Here is a 26,022-nt window from a genome sequence, read left to right as displayed (position 1 = left end):
CCTGAATTCTGCCTGAAACCTGCTGTTATTATTACTGGTAGCAAGTTTGTGAGAGTGGGTAGCCACACCACCCCTCTGAGAGCTATCATTATTCACCAGAAAGAACACAAGAGTCGTGCATGTCTAAATGACTGAGACTCAATTCGCAACACGTATTTTGTTAGCCAGGCCAAATCCAGAAGACACTGAAAGAGTGGGTATTATTTTTATCCTTCTAGAACAATCTATTTATTCAGAATTCATTTACAAGAATATTTTCACATTCTATTTTTTGGAGTAAATATATTGATTTCTTCATGTAAAAATCCCTTTCATTCTACTTTACCAATTCATTCATTGTAATAAATTGTAATAAGTGTTGGCTGATCAATGTTCTTCATCAGGGGTCAGGAAACTATAGCTTGAGGGCAAAATCTGACCTGCCATCTGTTTGTGTCTAGCCCGCAAGCAAGAATGGTTTTTAGGGATTAAAAAGGTTAAGGCTGCAGCATTATTTACAATAGCCAAATTATGAAAGCAGCCCAGTGCCCAGTGACAGATGAGTAAATATAGATTTGATGTAATTATGTGTATATATATATACATATATAAACAGAGTATTACTCAGCCATATAAAAGAATGAAATCTTGCCATTTCCAACAACACGGATGGATCTAATGCTAAGTGAAATAAGTTAGAGAAAGACAAATACCATGTGATTTCACTTCTTGTGGAATTTGCAAATGAACAAAGAAAAAAACCAGACAAGCCAATAAACAGACTCTTGACTACAAAGAACAAAATGATGATCATTCCTGAGGAGAGATGGGTGCAGGACTGGATGACATAGGTGATAGGGATTAAGATTACACCTATCATGATGAGCACTGAGGAATGTACCAAATTGCTCAATCACTATATTATACATCAGAAACAAATATAACACCATATGTTAACTATACTGGAATTAAAAAAAAAACTATACTATATATATAGTATATATATATATACTATATATATATAGTATAAAGTATTGGGAAGGCAAGTGCTTATTTTGACTATTTTATTAGAGCATATATTAAAAAATAAGTACATAAAGCTTACAAAAAAAAGGTTAAGAAAAAAGACTAATGACATACGAAAATTATGCAAAATTAGATTTCAGTGTCCATAAAGTTTTATTGGAACACAACTTCATTCATTTGTTTACCTATTGCCTATGGCTGCTTTTGAGCTATGACAGAGTTGAGTAGTTGTGACAGAGACTATTTGGCCCATGAAGCCTTAAATACTTGTTATCTGATCCTTTACAGGAAAAAAAAATGCTGAAACCCTTCCCTTGATAATGGTGATATACCATTGAACCAGCCAGAATATATGCTCAATTCTCACGGAGCTTAGATTCTGAAAGGAGATAGAGAAAAACAAACACAAAAATACCCAACGGCAGTAAGTGCCATGGTGAAAATAAGGCTAAGGTGACAGAGAGCGACACCAGGCCTACTTAGATGGAATGCCCCACAAACCTGAGGAAGGGATATTTGAATGGAGCACTAAATGACAAGGGGATAACCCTGTGAAGATGGGGACCCTCCAAGCTTGCAGTATTAGGGAGCAAGAAGAGGCCAACGGAGCAGGCGGATGGCCAACGGGGAGAAGGTGATAGAACAGCATATGTACTCCCCATGCCTTCAGAGCTTGTCAGGGACGCTAACAATCTCCCTGAAACTTGGTGAGCACAGCTGAAGTCATTAGTAACTGCCACTTGGCCAATGTCAAAGACACGGCGTCGCCATGGCAGACAGGCTGAGAGTTTGCACCATTTCCCTCCACTCACACTCCCAAAAGAGGCTGCAAAATTACCCTTTCCTTCCTCTCTTCATCTCTGAAGTGTCTGGAAATGATGGGAGCAATTCAGTGGACATCAGTTAAAGTAACAAGTAAGCCTTGCAACATGCTAGGTCCACAAGCTACCAACTCCAGACAGCGGAGCCGAGGGCTGAGGGCAGTGCAGTTCGCCACCCCCTCACCAGTCCGGCCCAGTGTTCCTAGTGCAGGAGTGGAAGCTGACTTTGTCTCCACACCCATCCACCATCACGGGTTATATATACTGTTGTGTGTTGTGGATCTGGGGAGAGGAAAGAAATTTAACCCAGGCCATCACTTCAGTTGCTACAACGGTAGTTCACAAGTAAAAGCACGTGATCATACTCAACTTCAACGGGAAAAGCTTTACTTAAAATATAGGACTTTTGTGTTATCCCTTTGCAAACATTTACATATGTTTTTAATGAGTATGGTCGGCGGGAATATCAATTTTTAAAACCAATACTCCTATGAGTATAAGGAACTCAGCACCTTTTTTAAGATAAACAAGTTTCACAAAAGAGAAGAAATGTAATTAGAAATGTATTAAGGCCTAAAAAGCTGTTTTTAACTTGTTTCCTAAGAAACCAAAAATAGAATTGACAAGTCTAACTTCCAAAGAAGCTTAGATCTACTTAGTCTATTATTAAATTTTCCTGTTCAGATTTTCAGAATCACTAACTTCAAGGGTGAAGAAATCTTACATGAAATAAAATTAAGTTCTCCACTTAACTTTGTTTATAATTCTTCTACTCATGAAAACGGACCTTCACGAACAAAGAAACGGCACTGTTGCTCTCCAGCAGGGTAGTAACATATTTAGCAACCATGAACACATTGCAATTCTTACATAACCACAAGCGACACCAAGAGAGTCTGCTCAATTTATGCAAAGAAAAATTCCTGGCAGCTAAAGTTACTTGTTTTTCATAAATTCGGTCATTGGAAATGAAACCTCTCAATAGATAGGAAACCATCAGCTCGTCCTTCTACGACATTTCCTATCCTAATTGCTATCTTCAGTGTGAGAAGGCCACTTGTGACTGAAAACTAAGCTCCTGTATCTTTATGGTTCTTTTAAGTAGTTTTGTGACACTTAAAGGGCCCATATCTGGGGCTGGTGCAGAGCAGAAACGAAGGAAAGCCAGCAGGAAACGGGAAAAGGAGATCCGCCCATAAACTTCGAAAGCCAGCACGCTCGGCCTCATGCAACTGCTCCACTCCCCTAACAGGCTCCTTCTGGAAGAGGAGCAGTAAAAGGTTAACCGTGACCGCATAATGATGTTCCATTCCAGGAGTGCAGAAGCTTCAGATAAAGTTAAGAGACCAAGAATATAAAAGACATACCCTCCTTCCTGTGGCTTGTCTGAATCCTAACCTTTCCTTCTCAAATCCCCTATTCAGTATCCCTGCTCTCAAGACTTTTCAAAATCTAGCCAGAGATATGAATAGGCTTCCACCCATCAAAGAGATGATGTCTGGTCTATGACAAAAAGTGTTTTGGAGGCACCTGGGCGGCTCAGTCGGTAAAGTGTCTGACTCTTGATTTCAGCTCATGATTTCGGGGTCCTGAGATCAAGCCCCGTGTTGGTCTCTGCACTCAGCATGGAATCTGCTTAAGATTCTCTCTCTCTTGGGGCGCCTGGGTGGCACAGCGGTTAAGCGTCTGCCTTCGGCTCAGGGCGTGATCCCGGCGTTGTGGAATCGAGCCCCACATCAGGCTCCTCTGCTATGAGCCTGCTTCTTCCTCTCCCACTCCCCCTGCTTGTGTTCTCTCTCTCGCTGGGTGTCTCTATCCTGTCAAATAAATAAATAAATAAATCTTTAAAAAAAAAAAAAAAAAAGATTCTCTCTCTCTTGCTCCCAGTCCCCCACTTGCATGTACACGTGCACGCTCTAAGAAAAGGTTTTCTAAAAAGTGTTTTTAGTAAAATGTAACTGGATTTGGGGGTAGAAGTTTGCCAACTGTATATAACTGACAATCAAATACCATTAAGTATCACCAAATTATAAAAAGGAGATAAAAACTGGAGCCAGATTCCTCCCTGGGGGCTACTTAGGAGGATGAAAAACAGCTGTAGCCCCTCCCAGGCTTTAAAAGAAAAAGGGGTGCCTGGGGGTCTCAGTCGGTTGAGCGACTCTTTATTTTGGCGTGGATCATCATCTCAGGGTTGGGAGATGGAGGTCACAATGGGCTCCGTGCTCTGAGTGGAGTCTGCTTAAGATTCTCTCTCTCCCTCCCCCTCTTCCCCTGCCGCACACTCTCTCGGGCGTGCACTCTAAAATAAATAAATCTTTAAAAAAAAAAAAAAGAAAAGAAAAGAAAAAGAGAAAAAAGAAGAGAAGGGGAGGCAAGTTACAGGCACCTGCAAGGCTAGCCTCCCAAGGGCTCACAAGTATATTCCTGGGGAATAGACTACTCACCTAACAGTGAACACTGAGATCTCTGAATATAAAAACTGACTGCTGATTCATTTAACCCAAAGTCAGATAGAGACACGCTGCGGGAATGAGGAAAGTTAAGTGTGGTATAAGCAGTGTAACAGAGTTACGGCCTCATCTATCATAATAACACATCAACAGATTCATCGATCATAATAAAAAGTCAATAGAAATCTATATACTTTATACTTTAAGTATATTATTTAGAAATTCAAAGGAACACCAAAGAAATCATTAAAACAATTGTTGAGGAGTAGGATGGGATGGTTTGGAGAGGGGAGGCTGCTATTCGTTACTTTTAGCACTCTTTGACTTTTAAAACAAGGGCAGTTATTTTATTGAAAAACAAAATTAACTTAGAAAAACACAAGGCAGTAGTTTGCCTTAGAGGAAAAAAAACTATTAATTTTTGTGGGCCTTTCCTGTGAGCTGTTTGTCAAAAATGTCTAGAGGAACACAGATATAGCTGGGAGCCTACACCTAGTTTGAAGTCCAATTCCTAGAGGCTGAAGACTGCCTAGCAAGTTTTGTGATATAAGGGCCAAATAAAATTATGTGTGTATTTATATCAGTGATGCCCATATTCTAGAAATGCAAGGTTGGAGGGGGCACCTGGGTGGCTCAGTAGGTTAAATGTCTGCCTTCAGCTCAGTTCGTGATCCCGGGGTCCTGGGATTGAGTCCCACATCGGGCTCCCTGCTCTGCAGCGAGCCTGCCACTCCCCCTGCTTGTGTGCATGCTCGCCTGTGCTGTCAAATGAGGGAGAAAGAGAGAAAGAAATGAAAGGTTGGAAGAAGGGAAAGGGTCTCACAGGCATGACCACAAATTTACAGAAACCAATAAGAGCTGGGCAGACCCAACAAGTTAAGAAGAACACCACAGAAGGACTGAAGAACTCAAGAACACAGTGACCATTTGGCATTAGCCCAAATGATGCTACACACGTTAATTGGCCCTGGAACAGTCATTGCGGAAATTACCGACTGGAGCTGTCCAGAAAAGGCTAACATCTGTAAAATAGCTTCCCACTGGGGCAGAGGGGGGAGAGGTAAAGAGATGAATGTAATACACTTTAGTAGTTTACAAAGAAGAACATCTCAAATTGTTTAGGTAAAAAAACAAAATAAAAACAAAATAAAACAAAAACACCTCTAACATTCCTAATTGGCTCTTTCGGCAGCAAAATCAAGTTTTACAAATCCCAACAGGTTTAAAGGGATGGCAATTGGTGCCAAAAATAAAGTTTTGGCTCATCTTAGCCGTGTTTCACCTTGGTTGCCCATTTTACATGCCGTTTAATTGAACACGTGCCATACAAATTTTGCCTTTGTCATCCTTGGCTCTCCAGAAAACTGCAGAAAGTTTTATTTCTAGTGGTTACAGATACAGCCAGACTATAATTAATGTATTATCTATAATAATCATCCTCCCCAATACTGGTGTTTCATCATCCATGTTACATTTTCCCAAGAAATGTTTTATATTCATTTTCACAGTTCTTCTTTTTATTAAATGGAGTTTCTTACTTTAATTCAATGATTACCATATATATTTTTAAAGAACTACGCAGATGTATAATAACTGATTCTATTACACCTGTCTAAACATTATCCTAGTAATGTGTGTAAAGTTCTATTATTAACACTTGCCTTGGTAATATCCCATTACTTTTTACAGTCCCTAATTCACCATTCATGTTGCTTTTTTTCCCTTTATTGAATATTTTGATGTAGCAGATTTGACAGTTTTGCTGGGCATGTTTGGATAGAGTCAACAGCAAAATGGACAGTTTTGAGAGGTCTATACCAAAATATAAAAACACTTTATTATAAATTACAGTAATACTAGGGGTGGGGGAATAGGATGGCGTGAGACTCTGGGATGGCACAGGAACCAGGAGGAGAGTTTCTGGTTTGCTTATAATATGGTAAGTTTTTTTACATTGGCTTGTGGGGTACCTGGGTGGCACTGTTGGTTAAGCATTCAACTCGCTTTCGGCTCAGGTTGTGATCTCAGGGGCATGAAATGGAGCCCCCCCCCCACCCGCCAGTCGAGCTCCACACTTAGTGCAGAGTCTGCTTAAGACTCTCTCCTTCTGCCTGTCCCACTCCACACACGCTCTCTCTCCCTAAAATAAATCTTTAAAAAAAAAATTAGCTTGTTATTTAGAACTTAACAAAATATTCCAGACTCAAAACAACTACATCCATACAGAATGACAACAGACCGTTAGCCATTACTCTCTTTAGGGAGCTCCTACTCAACTCTCCCCCCACAGGCTTCCTCATGACAGTCTGAAGTACCGTAAATAAAATTACAGACAACACAACATTTATACATCAAATACTTCACTATACAGCTCTGAAAAACAAACCCCTTTCATACATAATCATGATGTTACTATCACACCTAACAAATTTAACACCAATTCCTTAATGTTCTTTAGTTCCCAGGCCATATTCAAATGGCGCCCAATGGTCCCTCAAGTATCTTTCTCAGCTGGTTTATCCAAATCGAGGGAAAAAAAAGTATATTTTTGACAGAAATCTAGAAAAATATTACAACTATGAAATCTAGAGGGCTATTCCCTCACTTTATTCATTTGAAAATATTTATAATGCCCAAAATAATTAAATCATTACGTTTTTGCACATTTGTCTACATACATGAAAGAGAAGAGAAGTTTCTCGATCATGTTACTGAGTCCTGTCCTGTTCAATATGGTCATCAATTACTTGGACAATGATGTAGAAATAGGTTTATCAAGTTTCTCAGTTGATGAGCTGGGAGAAATAATGCATATGTTGGATAACTGAATCAAGACCCCAAAACGTTCTAAATGTAACAAGGATTGGTGAAATGAGTGGTGATCCATTGGGGATATTTTTATGTTCAGCCAAAGCTGGGAGTGGAAAGACAACAGATATAGTAATGAGGAAGGGACCTAAGCATTGCCATGATCCTTTATCAAGAGGGGCCGCTACCCTTCCCCGCCTGTGAGCTCTCTCAGTCAGCTTTACATTACCGTGGATACCGGGATGGCCAATGTCCAACTAAGAAATGGAACAAAGGGGTGGTATGAAGGGCAGGAGTACAAAAGCCAAACTGCTGCAAAAATCTTGGTGGGTCTGTGGTTCCGGGAGCACTTCAAGGGGAGAAGCAAGGCAGCCCACGTACCTGGCTGCTGAGAAGGTGACTACTGTTCAGGCATCGACCTCAGGCACTCGGCCTGGCCCACAATCAGAGAGTCCCTAGTTCAGTTTGGCAGATTTCACAAGGACAGCGGTGTCAGCCAAACTGGAGATGCAGACATGTTGGAGCAATAAAATATCACAGTGTCAGAATGAGTGCCACCTCGGCATACAGAGAGACAAGGGAAGCAGGGGGGTCTCAGTTTCTAAGAAGGGTGAAGTCCTTGACACAGTGCCCAAGACCCTTTGGGGTCAAACGCTCGTCTTGCTTCATCCTGTATACGTATTCTCTGTTCACTTGTCCCTCTTTGCTTGAGTCTTCGAGGGCAGAGACTACGTCCTCATCTTTGTATCCACAGTTCCATCACTCTACCTGACTGCTCTACAGTAGAGACTTCAAGGAGTGAATGCTAACCTACAGGAAACAGGCAATCATCAGTGCATTAGATCATGTATCAAAGATTTTACATAATGCTCTGGACGCTCTCAAGGCAGTATCACAGCCGTATGGAAAATACACTCTTCAGTCTCCTTGGCTGGCTGACCCAACAGCATGACGATAACTGAGGCCGCACCCACATAAAAACAACGATGAGGCACCACCGGTTAAGGCTCCAATTTTGCACATAACTGTCTGAACTAAAACGCACAGCCGCAAACTTAGAAGAGAGTTCGCACTAGTGTGTTCTGGTGTAGGTAAGGCACTGTATTTTCTTCAGTAAGTTAAGCTGGGTGGTTCTGACTCAAAACCCTTGTAAGGGTTCCGGGGATTTTTGGAGAGCTAATCTGCAAATGGCCATTAATTGTCAATAAAGAGCCATCTAGATTTCCTGCCAGAAGAGCTACCTAAGGTCCAAGGGGCATTGGCTTTCCCCTGGGGTAGGATAGGGAGGGAGACTCTTTGGAAGACTAGATCAGAGTGCTTTACTCATACCAAGACGATCCCACCCCCACCCCCCACCCCTCCAGCCTGAGGCACCTGTGAGCAGACTGGACACAGCTTTGTAAACCATCTGATCACAGATAGGGCATGGTGATACTAGGCATTATTTTCAAGGACTGTTGCCTTCCACCTCAAGTTCTGGAGGACTTCTGTTGTCTCTAAAGTGTAAGAGAGAAAGAAGACAGAGAAAGACAGAGAATGTGTGTGTGTGTTATATTAGATTACTTCTCAGGTTCCTTCTAGATTTAAAATTTTAAGATGATTGCTTCCAAAGTACTACCCAACAGCTTGGGAATTTGTGACTGGTAGCATGCAAAACATACTCATGACTGCATGAAGTAAGGCAGAGCACCATAAAGGGAAACAGAAAACCCACAAGATGAATGTGAGTGTAGTAAGATATAAATCTCGAACCATTATAAAGGTAGTATTGCTTAACTCCCCTAGTCTACACAGTGTCTTCAAGATGGGTATGTGGGAAATAAGGCTGTTTGCCACAAAGAGGACCTGAAAAGGATAGACATATAGTCCCAAATGCCCCTAGTTGCCATTTATATGAATTCATCTCAACTTTTTAATCCACTTGTAATTTCAGTTTAAATTGCTCCTTTGCCAAATCTCTTCCTCATATTTCCTGCAGTGTTCTCTCAGGCCTACTGCCAAGGCCACTCAATGCAATCCAACAAGCATTTCTGCCTCCAGTCTTTACCACTTCAACTCATCCTGCACATTTCCTTAATGCCTTCTTTTAAATCCTGATTGGGTCATATACATACACACACACACACACACACACACACACACACACACACACACACTCACTCACTCCCTGCCACCGCCCCCACCCTGCAAAGCCTTCAATAGCTCATTGGTACAAAAGGAATTCAAGTCAAAACTCCGAAGCCTGGCAGTTAAATCCTTACCAATCAGGCTCCAGCTCATCTTCATCAACGTCCCCAAAACAAGAAGTCTAAACTCTGTGTGGTCTGAACTATTCCTGTTCCCACATGCACTGAAGGTTCACTCCTGAAAGTTACACCTTGGCCCATGCCACTTTGTCTTTTGTGGAGTCCCCTTCTTTCATTCTCCTCTAAATATTCCAATTCTATCCACCCCCAGAGCCCAGACTCCATAGTTTTAACCTCCTCAGCTAATAGGTAATCGTTTAAGGCTCAACCTTTGAGGTTCAACCACACTTCTTTACCATTTTCCAGAAGGTTCCCTATATTGGTAATTAACTTTCACAAGTGTAGTTTTCTTTCCTCGGGTAAATTGTCATCTCCAAGGTCAAGGACTTTAGCTTTTTTCTTTTTGTCTTCTGATTTCCTTAACTGCCCAGTATAATGCTTCACGTGGCAGGTGCTCAATAAATATGGAGCAATGACTGATCTCAACGTTTGTGGACCACTTGTCTTTGGCTTAAATTATTTTGCCCACAAACACCAAACTTCAGAATTGTCTCTCTAGTTTTATCGTGCCACAAATGAATAAGTTTCCTCAATTTAAAAAAAATAACGCAATTCACAAGTGTGCTTGTTGTTTAGCATAGAGGGTCTCAGAGACAGATTCTGGCAAACAATACCTCTTGTAGCATTTAACAAGGGTGAGTCACTTTAAACTAGACAAGTCAGCATTATATTCTAGAAATCTCTTCACATTGTGACTGATACGGGAAAACTCAATGACTTCAGGCATACTAAATCAAAAGTGTATCTTGATAAATCACAGGTGATTCTCATATGTGGGCTTGAGTATAGTCAATATCCTCCCTACTGAAAATTTAATCCATGGATAAGAAAAATGCACATCAGTTGGGAGCTTGTTAGAAATACAGAGTAATAGGCTCCACCTCAAACTTATTCAGTAAGAATTCTGCCTTTAAACAAACTCCTCAAAGAACCAAATATTTGTGCACTGAAATAATTATGTTTAAATGCCCCACTTTTTCATAAAAGCCTCAGAAGTTATAAAGGTTATAATTTCTCAAGGTGATTCGTTTATTTCTACTATGGAAATTTAATAAACAAAATCCCAAGGTGATTTTAAAAGCACTTGCGAACCCGTAAATGAGCACAGCTGATTTCATAGGGATTTTTGGATGTAGGCATCAAGGAGTATGGAATTTTCAGGACGCCTGGGTGGCACAGTGGTTAAGCGTCTGCCTTCGGCTCAGGGCGTGATCCTGGCGTTATGGGATCGAGCCCCACATCAGGCTCCTCTGCTGGGAGCCTGCTTCTTCCTCTCCCACTCCCCCTGCTTGTGTTCCCTCTCTCGCTGGCTGTCTCTATCTCTGTCAAATAAATAAATAAAATCTTTTAAAAAAAAAAAAGGAGTATGGAATTTTCTCATCTTTTCAAAATAGCTTATACCACGGGCTCACACAGATTGCTGGACTCTACCCGCAGGCTTTCTGGTCCAGTAGGTCTTAGGTGGGACCCAAGAATAGGCATTTCTAGCAAACTTCCAGGTGATGGCAATGGTGACGCTGCTGGGGCAGGAACTACAACGACTGGGTTGCGCCATCCAAAAACAACATGCCTTCTATCCTGGGAACTTTGCTGCAAGCGTACTCCCAGCAGAAGGGAGAATACTGAGCTAGTTCATAGGGAAGAGAAAAAGAAGTGGCAGCAAAATAATTCATTTTTGTTACAGGAAGGTAGTTGTTAACACGCCTTTGTACACAATGGGGTAAAAACAGCTGAAGAAGTTACTATAGCAACAGCTATGTTCTCCACAAAGTCTTTCTCACCAACAAAAGGAATCCCACCTTACACCAATTCTGTTTCAACACAGAGACTTACCAGAAACAAAAATTTGGGAAACATCCCATTCCTTAAACACTAGGAGAGAACAATACAGATTTAAGATGGATTTGAAAAGGACTCGAGGCCTGGATTTGGATTCTTCGGGCAAGCAATGAAACCAAAGTGTAAGCTTTTATCAATATGGCTTTAAAACAAGAAAAGGAGAGTTGAGAAGTGTTAAAAAAAAAAAAAAAAGCTTATAAATTTTTCAATGTCTTTTTAAAAAGAATCCCAAATACCTTTTTTTAAACAAAAACTCTGAAAATCATAAATAGAACAATATACATATAAACCAAAGAGCTCCACCTAGAGTTTGAAAACAGGGTCTCATTACTGGAACACAAATGACAAAGCACTATTTACCCGTATCTTACTGATACACTACTTTTCACTGATGTCGAAAAATTTTATAAAACCTTTATAAAAAGGCTAACTTTCTCAAGTGTGAATTAATGTTAACTAAAAGGAGAAAGTAATTTTTTATAATCCTGTCTGTAACCTATTTTTCCCCTCTAATAATTCAGTTTTCTGTGAAGGATTTAAAAACCAGTCTCTTAAAGCAATTTATTTAAAAAGTGGGGATAGTGTTCATCACAGCACAGAGAAGACAGCCTAAAAAATGGTGTGTGGGGCACCTGGCTGGCTCAGTCAGTTAAGCATCTGACTCTTGATTTTGGCTCAGGTCATGAGCTCAGGGTTGTGAGAGCCAGCCTCGTGCTGGGCTCCGCTGTGTGTGGAGCCTCCGTAAGATTCTCTCTCTCCCTCTGCCCCTTCCCACCGTTGGGCACACATGCTCTCGCTTGCGAGGAAAGAGGAGGAAAGGGGGCAAAGAGGGGCAAAGAAAATGACTCTCACCTGAACTTGCTGTAGGACCTTGAGCAAGAGGACTTCCAGCCCTGAGTTTTCTCATCAATAGGGGTTCCACAAGATTAGTTCTCAGCCCTGGCTGCACATTGGAATCCCCGGGGAGCAACAGAGATGAACTGGTGTCTGGTTCCCACCCCCACAGATTTAATTGCTCCAATGTGGGGGCCCAACCTCATTGACATAAAAAAAAGCTGCACAGGTGACTCCAGCGTGCAGATTGGTTGCATCAGACCACATGATCAAGCTCTTGGCCTCAGGTGTCCGCTGCTCGAGGCAGTGGTTCTCACGTGTCAGGTGCTTCAGAGTCACCTGCAGGGCTTGTTACAACAGGCCACTGGACCCGCCCCAGGGATTCTGATTCAGTAGGGCCCACGAATTTCCATTTCTAACAAGCTGCCACCGCTGATGCTGCAGGCCCAGGGTCATACCTGGAGGATTGCTGTGCCAGCAGAGGACTTCAAAAAGACATTCTCCAAATTCCCCAAATAATTGTTCCTCTACCCTAACCAGTTAGATATTGTTAATTAGCCTCCCTGACTCCTCCAATCGCTCCCCCGCCAGTTCCTACACCACACTACCAACACACTTAACATCCAACCCACAAATCCTATTGTTACTCCCTCGCCTAACACTCTTCAGTGACTCCCAGTGCTAATACAGGGAAAGGCCAAATTAACGTGACATTCAAAGCTTTTCGCAGTTTGACCCCAACTACTTTTCTACTCAATTTCCAGTAGTCCCTGTCATCTGCCTTGCTCCAGTCACTTGTCCCCAAACACACAAAGGAGGCTCTTTCGGCTCAATGCCTTTGTACCGAATATTCCTTTCTCCTGGAACGTCCTTATTTTCCCTTTTCTTCCTAACCTGTGTCACCATTCACTGTACCAGGTATTGTGTGAGGCACTGGGAATTTAAGGAAGAACAGGACAATCCCCTCCTGTAAGGGGTCTCGAGGGGTGTGATGGACATTGCTGAACAGTGAACCCAACACGTCTTAATTATCCCTTCTCTCTCACTATATTGTGTGTGTGTATGTGTGTATATATATATATACATATATATATATATTTTTTACTTTCTGTATATTAGGTTTTGAATCTTAAAAAGCCTTCTGGCTAGGGGTGGGGAAAGTGGAGACTGCCGGTGGGGGGGGGGGGGAACTAACCCATTCTTAGAGATAGCAGAGTTCAGCCTAGAGTACACCTTTAATATGCAAACAAACCAATCCAGAGCCCTACACCTTCTCCATCATACCCGTGCATCCCAGAGCGCAATATTCCTCTCCCTAAACATCCCAGGGCCAGGTACCAGGCAGCTAAAACCCAAAGCCCTCTGCAATTCTTCAAACTACCCAGTCCTCAACTGTTCACCATGCCCTGTCTTGCCTTTCCCTCGGAAACCCTTACACAGGCTCTGGCCAAGCCTTCCCTTTGCTCCCTCCTGATGCTGGGGTTTTCCCCTGTGACCCTGTGTGGCAGGTCATATCCTCCATCTCAAGGAGCTGATGTATAAAAACTCTTTTCTGAAGCTGCTCTGTCTCCTCTTGTTGGCCACACCAGACTGACCATCCCATAAAAGAACACAAAACACTTACCTTCGTATCAGGTGCTGGAAAAGCTGATCACAGTTACAGATGGCCAGTGGACAAACAAGAAAGTGTGCCGCAGGCTTCTGGGAAAGTTCGCTTCCAAGACAAAAAAGAATAGGCCCAGAACCATCCCTTCCTTCAGCCTTGAATGTGGGTGAGGCTAGAAGCTGGGGCGGTCATTTTATAGCCACGAGGGAAGGAGCCTGAGAATCCTTCCCACCAAACACCTGACTCGGATAATAAGACAACTACCTCCAACATCCCCTGACCTCCAGGGTCCTTTATCTCTGCGAAGAACCAATCCCTGTCTGTTTGAGCCACTTGTTTATCAGGTTTCCTGTTACTTACAGCTGAAAGCCTTCTCTTGGGGTGGAGGTGGGGGAGAGTAAGCAAGTAATCCTTCCTAACAGCTGTAGTAAGTGTCGAGAAGAAATGGAGCATGCGCGGAGAGGGTCTAATGGGACTAATCAGAGAAAAAACTCCAGGCAGAGAGAGCAGCTTCTGCAAAACTCCTAAGGGTACACGAGCATGGTGTGGCGGAGGGACTAAAAGTCAGTGGGAAGAACAGTGGCACAAGAGGCCAGCAGGGAGGCACGGCTTGACTGCTCCCCAAGGCAGGAGGGGCTCCCTTGCACCATGCACCCCCCGTACTCCATTCCCAGGCCCCACCCTGTGCTCAATCCACCTGTTTGCCTCTTTTTCCCCAGTTAGACTGGACTTGTCACAATAACTTCAATCATCTTTGTACCCCCAGCACCTACCAGGGGGACATGGGAAGACACATACTAAATACCGCTGGATAAAACATTATCATGATAGAACATTTTAACTATTAAAAATTATCCCCCAAAGTCATAATCCAATAAGGGAACTGAATGATTACTATTTTCGAGGCCCCTTTCTTCAAGTAAGTCCCACCACCCACACAGGTATGCCTTCTTCACATGATTGACTGAGATGCTTGTTCCAAGAGGACCTTAATAGGATTAAAATACTAGGTGAACTCTGATAAGCCTAACAGCTCTATAAGTTCCTAATTTTGAGTACTTTCTAAAATCACTAGGATCTTGACTTTAATACCTCAGCAAAAGAGAAACAGGAATAGTTCCATTATGAATCAAAATTGTGTCTGTATTTATTTATTTGTCAGTATTTTAAAAAAGCGAGTTTATGGATGACTTTATTTCCATTTCTTAATTTTTATAATTGTCTTGATTCACTTGAATTACCTAAAGCTATACAACGGTTTACTTAACAAAAGTACATAGAACAAAACTTCCTCATTCATGAGTCCTTAATTTATTCAGTATTTATCTGAAAAATAATATCTTTTATAATTAAAAGTGAACCACCAATTTACATTTGAAGTGCACATAGCCTTTGTTTGACTCATATCTAGGAAGCAATACATCAAAACTATAGGGATAAGTATAGAATGTCAGTTTTGGCGGTGGGGGGAGGGTAGCAGAGAACAGGCTATTATTGGTGAGAATTGATGGCATAGGATGAAAATAAAAAGTAAACCAATTTCAGGGGCGCCTGGGTGGCACAGCGGTTAAGCGTCTGCCTTCAGCTCAGTGCGTGATCCCGGCGTCATGGGATTGAGCCCCACATCAGGCTCCTCCGCTATGAGCCTGCTTCTTCCTCTCCCACTCCCCCTGCTTGTGTTCCCTCTCTCGCTGGCTGTCTCTATCTCCGTCAAATAAATAAATAAAATCTTAAAAAAAAAAAAAGTAAACTGATTTCAGTTGGTTTTCTCATTTTCAGGTTCCCTACACACATGCACCCTCATTGCCTATAGCAGGCAGATGCTCCCACCGCCCTGCCTGGTGCGCAGCTGCTTGTCCCTGCCCCCGCCACACCCCCAGACGCAAGGCACTGGCAGCCTCCTCTACCTGTGCAGCTCTCAGCTCCGATGTCAGCTCCACAGAAACCTCCTCCCTGGCCATCCCATCTGAAGTAGGAACACCACCACCACTCCCTTCACAGCATTTACTACTATCTGAAAATATCTTGTTTACTTATTGTTTGTTTATTGGGGTCTCCCCACACAAGAAATTGAACATCATCTCTGGCTCACTCCTGAATCCCAGCACCTAGAACTACCTGGCACACATAACAAGCCAAATAAATAATTATAGAATAAATGAAAAAAGTAATACATAAATATGGATATTCACTGCAATGAGATTCATAGTAGCCAAAAATTACAACAATATGAGTGTCCAGTAATAGACGAATGATTCCATTACGATTGATCCATACAGTGGAATACTCTGCAGTGATTTAAAAGAACATTTACTGCCATTTACGGCACTGTAACAGTGTTGCGTGGTGACAGACAGTCGTGTAGCTAGTAAGCGCAGAAAAAGGTATAGACTTGTCAAGTCACTATGATGTACACCTGAAACTACTGGAACATTGTATGTCAGCTACACTTTAGTTTTTAAAAAAAGATATCCACAATACACAGTACTGTGAAATGTTTAAAAGTTGCAGAACAGTATGCATAGCATGATCCCATCTTTGTAAATGATAAAGAGATAAATGTAACCATATGCGCATATATCGTTGTGGGTTTTTTATAATAACAGGATTATACCATACGTATTTTTTACATACACACATGTTTTTATACATAAGTAAAAATGTGTAAGGCTATGATCTTAGAAATAGGCAAGGCCTACATCTTTTAGCCCATACAATTCTATAGCATTTGAATTTTTGGAACAACCATGTAAACCTTCTGCAAATTAAAAAAAAAATTAACACATTTATTTTGTAGTGGGTAGACTGAAATAGGTTTCAAGCTGCTGGAAAGTTGAGATATCTTTTTAAAAAATATTTTATGCTCACATTTTCACATGTAGGTTAACTTTAAAATATATAACAATAAACACATTAAAAGTGTATTTATTTTATTTATGTTTTTTAAAGTAATTAACCTCATAACCAAGATGTCTTTCAATAACTGAATGGATAAACCTACAGTGGTACATCCGTATAGTGGAGTAATATTCAGCTATAAAAGGAAATGAGCCAAACCCATAAAATGTACAACACCAAGAGCGAACCCTAAGGTAAACTGCGGACCTTGTGTGGTTACAATGTATCAATGCAGGTTCCTCCTTGGTTAAAAAAAAAAAGGTGCCATTTTGGTGAGTGATAGTGGTAACTGGGGAAGTTGTACATGTGTGGGGGAAGGTGTATATGGGATATCAATTAGGTCTTCTTCTCAATTTTATTATAAACCTAAAACTTCTCTAAAAAAACAAAGTCTTAAAAAAAGGCTTTAAGTCATTGTTTCTGTAACTTTTAAAATCCAATGTATACAATTACCATCTAACCAAAATCTGTTTTTTGAAATAAACTCCAAGGCCACACACACACACACACACACACACACACACACACCCGAAAAGAAGGAACGAACTCCCAGTCCATGAAAAGACGTGGAGGAATCTTAGAGGCATATTTCTAAGTGAAAGTAGCCCATCTGAAAAGGCTGAATACTATAGGATTCCAACCACATGACATTATGGAAAAAGTGAAACTACGGAGACTGTAAAGCCAGGACTGGTTGGCAGGAGTTAGGGAGATGGAGGAAAGAATAAATAGGTGGAACACGGGATTTTTAGGGCAGTAGAACTATTCTGTATGATATTATAATGGTGGATATGTGTCATTATGATTTGTCAAAACCCACAAAATATACAATACAAAGAAGGAAAACCACTATAACCTATGGGCTTTAGTCAATAACAGTGTATCAATATGGGCTCATCAATTGTAACAGACGTGCTACACTAATGTATGATGTTCATAACATAAAGGAAACAGGGTGGGGATAGGGTGGGGGCAGATGTGAGGGAGTGGGTGGGAACTCTACTTTCTGTACTTAATTTTTCTATAATCCTAAAATTTCTCTTAAAAATAAAGTCTATTAATTTTTTAAAAATTAATTAGTGCTGCATTATGCATTTCTTAAATTTGATTATCTTACTAAATTCACATTCTAAAATGTAAACTTTAAAGCAAAAACCATGAATTTAAGTAGTTTTAATAAAGATGTTATAGTCCAAAGGAAAATAAACAACTTAGTATTTGAGGTCTAAAAGCTGATGTGAGAACTCCAAGTCCACTGTAGATATTTTTTATGTTTCTAATTTCCCATTGGAATGATTCATATCCATCAGGTCACATTAAAATTTTTTCCAAAATTACATCCCCTCAATGAATTTGTGTCCTGAAAAACGTCCAAGTCTTCTGTATTTCAAGAGAACATCCAATGGAAAACATACACACACACCCCCACACTCATACAGAACGTCCAAAGAAACTTTCTTAATAATCCCATGTTTTTGTATGAAAAACACTGATGAATAAGGCATAAAAATATTTGCTAAAGGCCTTGACATTCTCAGATGAAAAAGTTAGGAAAAACTAGCAATTCCGATTACACAGAAATTCATGCCAATGAGGGTCTGCCAGAGAAAAGGTATTTTTAAAAATTTTAAATAACTTTGAATCTGACACTACCTAATTGTTTACAAAATCCACTGCTTCATTCCAATCCACTACTGTAACAGATGGAAGTTCAAAACAATGACATTTCATAGTTAGAGCAGAAGGCTGTTGAAATTCACATCTCACACAAATGGTAATATCCGAGGAAGAGATAAACACAAGGATATTGGTGAATACACCTCTATTCTACTTCTAACTCTTAAACTAAGAACCCGTTTTAAGTCCATGTAGACTCTCAACTCCGTAGAGAACCACAGAAGCTTAGTTGGACAGGACCTAGGTCACCTACACTAACTTACCATCCAGTGAGTTGGATCACCTACGACACCCTTGACTTGTCTGCCGTCTACACACGGGCTGGCAGACTCTTTCTGGGGACAGACAGTGAATATTTGAGGTTTTGCGGTCATCCGGTGTCTGTTCCGATTGCTAAGTCTGCCAAGGTAACACAAAAGCAACAGCAGACAAAACATGAATGGGCATGGCTGTGCTCCCATAAACCTTTATTTACGAAACAGGCAGTGGGCCAAATCTGGCCCAAAGGCTATAGTATGCCCATCCCTCCTGTAGACCACTTCTAGTCATGGCTAAAATTCCATCAGACATATTAGATGCCTTTATGGGAAAATTCTTTGTCAAAGTGAACTGAAATAAACAAATTCACCATTGCTATACCCAAAATTATCACCTTCTGGAAAAACAGAGAACATTTATCTTTACCCATATACCAGCCCTTCAAATACTTGAAGTAAACGAGCATGATTCCCCCAAGTATTCTTTTCTCCAGTCTAAATATCCTCAGGGCCTTCAACCATTCTCCGTATTGTGATAGTTCTCCAGACCACATATCTGTTGCTCACCGTCTAGAGTACATACTCCAGCCCATCAATGACGCTTTCAAGTGCAGAGTACAGATACAGGACATACGGTTTTAAAAATATGTACCAATCAAGATGTAATTTTAATTTTAGAATTTGGCTCAATGGCTCCAAATGCAAATGTTTTTCAGTTTTTTTGTGTTTTGAGGGTGGTGGTTGGTTTTTTTTTTTTTTTTACAGAATTACCATTCAGTTTCTAAGAAAAAATGTATTTTATATAGATTTAGTCAAAAGTTTATACCCAGAATCCTAACTCTATACATTAATTTTAAATGATTACCAAGAAATAGAAAATATTTTTGTTGAATTTGGGGGGCGGAGAGGGGAAGTAGATTTACTAACACAATAGACTCAAATGGTTTCTACACATCAAAAAATGTTGGCAGATCTTGCCGCCACAATTGGAATCATATAGTGCAATTTGCAGAAGAAAGCCATCAGTCATTTCCTCCGAGCAAATGAAACACAGAAGGGGAAGGAAGCACACAGCTCTGCAGCGTGTCCTGGGATGCTGCCGGCTCCTCTGCAAGAACGGAGCAGAGCTGCACAGTCCTGGCCAGGCCACCTCGAAATGACGGTCCCTGCTGAATGCCACTTTTCAATAACTTAGGAAGAAACCACACCCATGTTTCTACAGACAATTTAATTCTGATTTTTGATGTCAGCATTCTTAAGTAAAGTTTTTGAATAACTGGAAGAAAATAAGGCCTATTTATTTAACTATAAATATACCACGTTTAGTCAACCTTACCACCTATTTCTATAATTTCTCTCAACTGTGGCTTAATTTTTTGGTAATTCAGTACTTTAAACGATACATTGCACAAAGGAGACGCTAGAAGAATAAATTCACGCTCCAGAATCTAAACATGTTTATTTGTAGTGACGTCCCAATTTATCATGTTGGCTAACCTTGATTTGCATTCTCTGATGTGTGCTTCCCACTTGCTTGTCATCACAAAAGCTCTCCCTGGATAATCCCATCCATGAACAGAACTTCAAATGCTACCCACATAGTGATGACAACCAAATTTATTTCTCTAGCCCAGTTTCTCTGCAGGGATGACCCATATATCCAAGAGCCTAGTGGCATTTCCACCTGGCTGGTCCAACTGCCACTAAAACACGTGCAAAGATGGGGCACCATGGACCACATAACAATAGCAACGGTTTATTTATGACTGATTCTGTGCCAGGCTCTGTGCTAAGTGTTTTATGGGGATTTGCTCACTGCATCTTCACTGTGCAAGTAAACACGGCATGTTTATCTCCTTTTACCTGAAACCCCATTAAGATGATAGCATCAAAATACAAAAAAATGTAGCAGACATTGTTCACGGCTTACCTACCACCCATTATCCTTCCCTTCCTCCTGGCCAAGAGAACACCAATTTTGTTCAGGGAACCAATACGCCAAACCCATTTCCCAGTCTTCTTTGTAGCAAGGAGTATTTATATGACCACATGTGAGCCCGTGGAACACTCGCAGATGTCTGTTTGGGCAAGTAGGGGGAAAGCAACACAACCATTATCCCTTCTTGCCTTCTTCAGGCCTTAATTACGGATATTCTGTGCAGCTGCACTTTCCCTTTAGGCTGAGAGAATCACAGAGATGTTGACCCTGATATCACTGAGCTGCCGAACCAAGGACAGTAACCATCGACCCCCCGACTTCTTGTTACTGAGAAAAATGAGCCCGTTTGTTTTATACTCTAAGTTTTTCTAGTAACTTGCAGCTGCAAATAGTTCCAGCTGATACAGAACTATAACCTAAGCAAGAGATTTCAATAAATTCAAAGGAAAGCAGATGTAGGATAAGTCACTACACAGAAGAACAAAAGCCGCTTCAGCCTAAGTGCCTCAGAGCTAAGCTCAGCCAGTCAGCTTTCCTCCTGCCTCCACCACGGGAGACTTCGCATCTGGAGGCACCAGGAGAAACAGGAGACGAGACCTACAGATTTAACATTTTGGAGGTTTGCCAACAAAAAGGCCATCTCTCCCCGAATCACCACCATTCCTCCAGCCAACAGTTTATAATTACATGTTGGAAACTTTCCTTAAAAGTCTGTTTATTCTTGGCTGTCTGTTCATATTTATGAGGCAGTTACTGAAAATATGATTGTAAGGAAAGTATAACAAGCAGAGAAGCAAAACAAGCAAACAAAAAAACAAGGAAAGGCAAGGAAGGGTGGGAGAAAAAAGAAGGAACTTAGAGGAAACAGAAACAATGCAAAAAGCAGAAGATAACAAAACAGACACACACACACACACACACACACACACACACACACACACACTACCCTCAGGGAGATCTGAAGAAAACAAGAACAGGATGCTATGAAGCAGAAACAAAATTCATCAGAAAGTTGGAAGACAAAAGTGAGACAATTTCCACGTAACAAAGTTTGGAAACTAGGTGAGAAAAAAATGAAAATTAGAGCATCAGGCCCACACACAAGTTTCCAAAGAGGAGAATGGGCAAGAAATCGTCAGAGACAATTCTCCTCCTCCTCCGAGAGACCAGCACTTAAAGTGAAATTAAAGCAAACACAAAGACAGATGACTGTGAAAAAGCTCTCTGAGAGGAAAAAACATAATTTCCACTCCTTTGTGTGAGAATGACATCAGATCTCTTGACAGCAGCACAAAAAGTCATGGAGCTATGCCCTCAAAATTCTGAGTGGGCAATGATCTGGGGGCATAGAATTTCTTTTTAAAGATTTATTTATTTGCGAGAGAGAACACGTGCACAAGCAGAGGGAGGGGCAGAGGGAGAGGGAGAGAGAGTCTCCAGCAGACTCCCCGCTGAATGTGGAGCCCAGCACGGGGCTCGATCTCACGACCCTGAGACCATGACCTGAGGGGAAATCAAGAGTTGGTGCTTGTAACTTGAACAATCAATCAAGTATGAGGGCAAACGAAGGCAGACAAGGGTACAAACTTTTTGTCTCTCCCATACCTTTCCTGGGGAAGCTTAGGGAGAATTATGCTTCAGCAAAACAAAGAAATAAACCAAAGACGATGAAAATATGATTGAGGAAACAGGAACCCATTTCACAGGAAAGGGATAAACGGAAGCATCAGAATGACAGCTGTCCAGCAGGCAGAGACCCACCGTGGGAAGAAGACAAGTCTCGGGGAGGCGCAACAGACAACGCACTTTGACATTTGGAGATAGATCTGCTGTGGGTTTAGAAAAATATATTGACAGGCGCATAGAGTTTCTGTTAAAGAAAAACAGTCAAAATTTCAGACTGATAAATGTGAAATTGCCGTTCTGTACCTCAAAATGTTGTCAAACGTTGGCAGTTTCACATTATTCAACCTAATTTACAGGTGCATAATACGATGCGGGAAATTGGCTTTAAATACTCTAACAATGAGAAAAGCAAAAGAAAAGTTGGAGGACTATGTAGAATAAGAATGCCAGAAACTGGGACACCTAGGTGGCTCAGTCGGTTAAGCGTCTGCCTTCAGCTCAGGTTATGATCCCAGGGTGCTGGGATCAAGTCCCCCATGGGGCTCCTTGCTCAGCAGGGAGCCTGCTTCTCCCTCTGCCTGCTGCTCCCCCTGCTTATGCTCACTCACTCTCTCCGACAAATAAATAAAATCTTTTTTTTAGAAAAAGAAATTGTTACTGAAGCTGGGTAATAGACACGTGGGGTTCGTTGTCCCATTCTCTCTATTCGTGGATAGGTTTGAGAATTCCGTAATAAAAAGCAGTAAAAAAAGAAAATCATGGCAACACCAAAATGTGCAAAATCTCATTAATTTTTCAGACAGCTGGAGGAAGTTCCACTTAGCAATACTCAGATGAAGTCCAGTTAAAGAACCACTGGACACAGAAAAAAAGTCAGTGAAAGAGCCCATCCACACTAGCCCTTCACTCGCAGCGGGGCGGGAAACCTCAGAGATGCCTCACATCCCCACTCCGTCCCTTCCTTTCCGCACTGACCCCACTGATTCCCGGAGGCACTGTGCAACACAGCAGTGCTCCCGAAAGCTGTCACAATTCCTTAGACCCGCGACTGAATAAGACAGCCGTTTCTCACTGCCCGTCAATTTCCTTCCAGCACATTTCTCATTTTGTCCTAAGTAGGCTGCAGCCTTCCTCATCGTAGGCACACCTTGCAGATCCCCACAAGCCCTGCTTCTGCTCCTTGTAGATGGCAACGGCCAGCCCCGTGCACCTCACTTCATGCCTGCCCCGCACGTGCGCCCAGAGAACTAAGTATTAGTGGGGAAAATCACCCAAACCGACTGACAGGCTTACTGTTGTATTTATTATCGCAAACTGTAAACTGGCCGTTTTCCTATGGTTGCCATTTTACATGCGGCAAAATTCCTCTAAAGAAGCGAAGTGTAAAACCGACAGCCGAACAAAACAATGGGTGCTAGACACTGTAAGGGTATCCACAGAGTACGGAAAAGAGTAACTGTCACGTTAGACTTCTGTATGCAACAACGACATTTCTCAAGAATGAAGGTAAAATAAAAACACGTAGAGAGAAACAAAAACTGAGGTGCACATCACCAACAGCCCAAATGAAGGAAAACACCAAAGAACAATCTTTTGGCAGAAAGGAAATATTACCACACAGAAGCCTAGAGAAGTAGGAAGGGGGGAAAAAAACAACAAAAATGGCAAATACACAGAAGACCCCCCGAAATATTGCTTTTAGAAATAATTTCTTATGAGCTTTAAAATAGATCTTTGAAATTAGCATCTAAATAAATAGTGAGGTAAATGGACTTAAAGGGCACTGTAGATCTCACATTGTTAGGGAAGAGAGTAAAGACATCAATTAATATCAAAGTGTGACCACTTATCATTGTGTGTTGTACCTGTAGGAAAATACCAGTAAAAGAAACAAAAGAATATACAACTTCTAACCTAACAGAGAAAAAAAATGGAATAATAAAAAACAGTCAATTTAAATGAAGGCTAGACAGAAGAAAAGGAAAGCAGAACTAATAAAAACAAGGGGGAAAAAAGCATAGTAAGATATAAATTTAATTCTAAATGTGAGTAATTCCATTAAGCTTAAATGGATAAATACGTTAATTTAAAAACAAAGGTTATGTGTCTGCATAAAGAAACAAAACCCAACTATATGCTCCTTGCAAGGGACACATATAAAACATAATGAGATTCACTTGGAACTAATATAATATTGTCCATCAACTACTTCAATAAAAACAAGCAAAACCACACAACGAGAAAGAAACATTGAAAATAATACAATGAAAAAAAGATATTCTCTAGGAACACAGAGAGAAAGTGTGTATAACCATTAATATCAGATAAAGTAACTTTAAGGCAAAAAACATTATTAAAGACAGAGAGGGACACTGGATATTTAAAAAAACATATACCCAGAAGACCACTGGTTATTATTCAAAGAGGAATTAAAAATGAAATTACAAATAGCCCGAAAGCAATGAAAAGTACACTTTTTACCAAAATCTATGGAACAAACCAAAAGCTGTATTCAGGATGAAATGCCTAATCACCTTCATTATTAACTTTTTAAAAAGACTAAAACTAAAGGAAACTACAGATCATGTTGAAGACTTAGAGAAGGATCAAAAAGAAATAAAGAGGGAATTAGTAAAGATGAAGGTTGAAATTAATGAACAGAAAACCAAAAACAGGAGGCGAGAATAAATTACATAAGATTAGGAATTTTCAAAAGATATATAACCGCAGATACAAAAGAGACTTTTAAAATATAGAATCCAGAGGCACCTGGGTGGCTCAGTTAAGCATCTGACCTTTGATTTCGGCTCAAGTCATGATCTCAGGGTCATGAGATCGGGCCCCACATCGGGCTCCATCCTGGGTGTGGAGCCTGCTGAGGATTCTCTCTCTCCCTCTCCCTTTGCCCCTCCTTCTGCTCTTGCACACCCCCACTTTCTCGCCCCTTCTCTCAAATAAATAAATAATAAAATTCATAGCAAGAAATTTGAAAACCTAGAAAAACTGGATAATTTCCTAAGAAAACATAAATGGGGGCACCTCAGTCGGTTAAGTGTCTACCTTCAGCTCAGGTCATGATCCCAGGGTCCCAGGATCCAGTCCTGCATCAGGCTCCCTGCTCCAAGGGGAGCCTGCTTCTCCCTCTGCCTCTGCCTCTCTCTGTCTTTCATGAATAAAATAAAAATAAAATTAAAAAAAAATACATGAATCTGGGAACAAGTAGCAAACTCAAACACACCAATTACAATAGACTAGATTGGAAAGGTGGGCAGTAGCCCAGCATTGAAAAGGCACCAGGACCAAGTGATTTCATAACTTGTTTGAGCTAACTTAATAACAGTAATTCCAATATTATTTAACTTATTCTAGAATGAAGGAAAGGATGGAAAACTTCCTAATATATTTTATGAAGCCAGCAAAACTTTAACACTAAACCTGATATAGTAAAAAAAGAAAGAAAAGAAAAAAGAAAAAAAGGAAGCCATAACCCCAATTATAAATATAGACACGAAAATTCTAAATAAAATATTAGTAATATTCAGCAATAATTCAAAGGAATAACACTCTGCAACCAATAAGAGCTTAATTCAAGGAACGCAAGAGTGAAATTCAATGTGGTAAAGTATATTTAACAAAAATCAACAGCAAACTCTTGTACTTGATGAAACAAAACCACTTCAAATGCAATCAGACAGGATGCCCACTACTGCTATTATTCAACATTGTCTTGACGGGTCTGGCAAATGAAATAAACACTAAAAAAAGATACATTATTTTTGCTAATTACATATTTTTGCACTTACAAAATCCAGTAACTATAGTTTACCAAAAAAAAAAACCTTAGTAGAATTAATGAGAACATTTGATAAGGTAAGTCTGATGTAAGATAGGTACACAAAAGTCATTGGCTTTCCCTATTCTAGCATAAGCACACAGAAATAGAAATGGGAAAAATA

The 26,022-nt window shown here is 40.7% G+C and overlaps 1 protein-coding gene across 3 annotated transcripts in view; it reads right to left on the bottom strand.

Moving 5' to 3' along the window:
* Positions 1-26,022, bottom strand: part of ACYP2 (acylphosphatase 2) — a 150,834-nt gene that overhangs the window by 106,244 nt on the left and 18,568 nt on the right. Inside the window, exon 4 of one of the 3 annotated variants that reach the window (XM_087863399.1) lies at positions 6,092-25,229. The exons of the other annotated variants lie outside the window; for them this stretch is intronic. Within the exon in view, the coding sequence (XP_087719525.1) occupies positions 25,139-25,229 (91 nt within the window). The 3' untranslated portion in view covers positions 6,092-25,138. Of the gene's footprint in view, positions 1-6,091; positions 25,230-26,022 lie in introns of those variants that run through there. 3 annotated transcript variants of the gene reach the window in all.

Source organism: Ursus americanus, chromosome 7 (genome assembly GCF_024610735.1).
Source record: "Ursus americanus isolate L20-20 chromosome 7, mUrsAme1.1.p, whole genome shotgun sequence".
Lineage (NCBI taxonomy): Eukaryota > Metazoa > Chordata > Mammalia > Carnivora > Ursidae > Ursus > Ursus americanus.
The sequence above is the reverse complement of the archived record's forward strand: the minus strand, read 5'-3'. Positions and strand labels throughout refer to the sequence as shown.